The sequence below is a fragment of the Gracilinanus agilis genome, chromosome 1, assembly GCF_016433145.1.
Source record: "Gracilinanus agilis isolate LMUSP501 chromosome 1, AgileGrace, whole genome shotgun sequence".
Taxonomy (NCBI): domain Eukaryota; kingdom Metazoa; phylum Chordata; class Mammalia; order Didelphimorphia; family Didelphidae; genus Gracilinanus; species Gracilinanus agilis.
This window is the reverse complement of record NC_058130.1, coordinates 117,503,910-117,505,614: the sequence shown is the minus strand read 5'-3', so window position 1 is coordinate 117,505,614 and position 1,705 is coordinate 117,503,910. Positions and strand designations below refer to the sequence as shown.

At 41.9% G+C, this 1,705-nt stretch overlaps 1 protein-coding gene across 1 annotated transcript; it reads right to left on the bottom strand.

Moving 5' to 3' along the window:
• Nucleotides 1–226: 226 nt before the first annotated feature.
• On the bottom strand, nt 227–1,476 carry LOC123230424 (DNA-binding protein Ikaros-like). The gene has a single exon (XM_044656591.1). The coding sequence runs from the start codon at nt 1,383–1,385 to the stop codon at nt 741–743; it is 645 nt and encodes a 214-aa protein (XP_044512526.1). The 5' UTR covers nt 1,386–1,476; the 3' UTR covers nt 227–740.
• Between the last annotated feature and the right edge of the window lie 229 nt (nt 1,477–1,705).

The window sequence follows — 1,705 nt, the reverse complement described above, 5'->3', positions numbered from 1 at the left end:
AGAGAGAGAGAGAGAGAGAGAGAGAGAGAGAGAGAGAGAGAGAGAGAAATAACATTTTCTTTAAAACACACACACACACACACACACACACACACACACACACACACACACACAAAGCAAGAAAGAAACATATTAGTTCTTGGACAAATGAGGGTAATTTTCATTCTGTCCTGATCTTTTCAATATCGTTTTACTCCTGTTTTCTTTAAAATAGCCAGATCTCTTCTTGTAAATAGATTATTCATGGAAAGTCACAGAACTCAACTGACATGAGAATCTGAGTCTTTGTAAAGGGTCACACAAAGAGGTGGGCTCTTTTCTTTTCCAGCCCTTGGCCTGTTTTTGGATGGGCTCTCTATGAAAGTAGGTGTTTGTTTGGTTTTTTTTTTTTAGTTTTTTTTTTTTTTAGAAGGGATACTTACAAGAAACAAAAGATGAAAGGAATGGAATTCTGATTTAGCAGTCTACAAAAGCATCTAGTTGCATTAAGTAATAATTTTTATGCGCTAAAAGTCAACATTCTAACTAATAATAAAAATCTGGTTTCCTTTAAAAAAAAAGAAAAAGAAAAACTGAGTTGCAATTCTACAACCAGCCAATACATGCTGCGAAAGGAACAAAAATAGGTATCTAATTCTTTCGTTTTAGTGATGCTTTTCTTCCTTTTTGTTTTTTTTAAGATATGCGGAGTGTCAATGTTCATGCAACCCTCGAGGGTACTGTTAGCAGAGAAGGATGTTTTAACTCATGTGGAAACGATGCTCCCCTCGTGTAATGTGAGAAGAGAATTCATACCTGTCCTGACTGTGATAGCCACACATGTTGCATTCGAAAGGATCACGGAAGCCGTGGCAACCCATGTGGATGGTGTACATCACATGGTCCAAAAACAGGACCCTGCAGTGTTCACATTTATAGACCTTCAATGGCTCCCCGCTGTTGCTGATCACTTTGAAAGCGTCCTGGGAATTGTCAGTCGCTGCCCTCAGGACGTCGTAGGGCCTGTGTTCTTCTTTTATGGACAAACCATTTCGGACATGTGGGTTTATGTGGTTTGTCAGGTAAATGAGGCCACTCCGCTCCTCGTTATTGCTCTCTGTGTCTGTGGAGTCTTGGCAGCTGTTGCTCGGGGAGGCGTCTCTTTCGGAGGAGATGGATTTCGCCTTAGAGAGCAGTAACAGGTTCTCCACGGCGCTGTCCTGGGCGGTGTGGTTGGGCCGCGGATGGCCATCGGCCAGCGGCTTGTGGAGCTGGTACATGGAGCTGATGACTGGCCCCACCTCGGAGCTGCCCGGGGGCGTCTGCACCAGCGGGCGCAAAGACTCCGCCCCGAGGTAGCTGATGGCGTTGTTAATGGCCTGATCCATGACGTGGGTCTGCATCATTTCGTTCTCCTTCTCATAACTGCCGCTGGCATCGTAGGGGATATCTGGCAAGCATTTCTCACCTGGGGATTAAAACAGGCCATGGTCAGCTGAAAACCTGAATTTCTCAAGCACTTTTTAATTTCTTTTTTGGGAACCCAGGCCAGTCGGTGAACAAGGATTTATTAAACATTTATGTGTCGGGCACATGGATTATAGGAAATAATAATCAATATGACAATGATTTTTAATTGTTTAATTAATTTATCATATAGATTTATATATAATTATATGTAGTATTATATTGTATATTATATATGTATGTACATGCATATATGCTA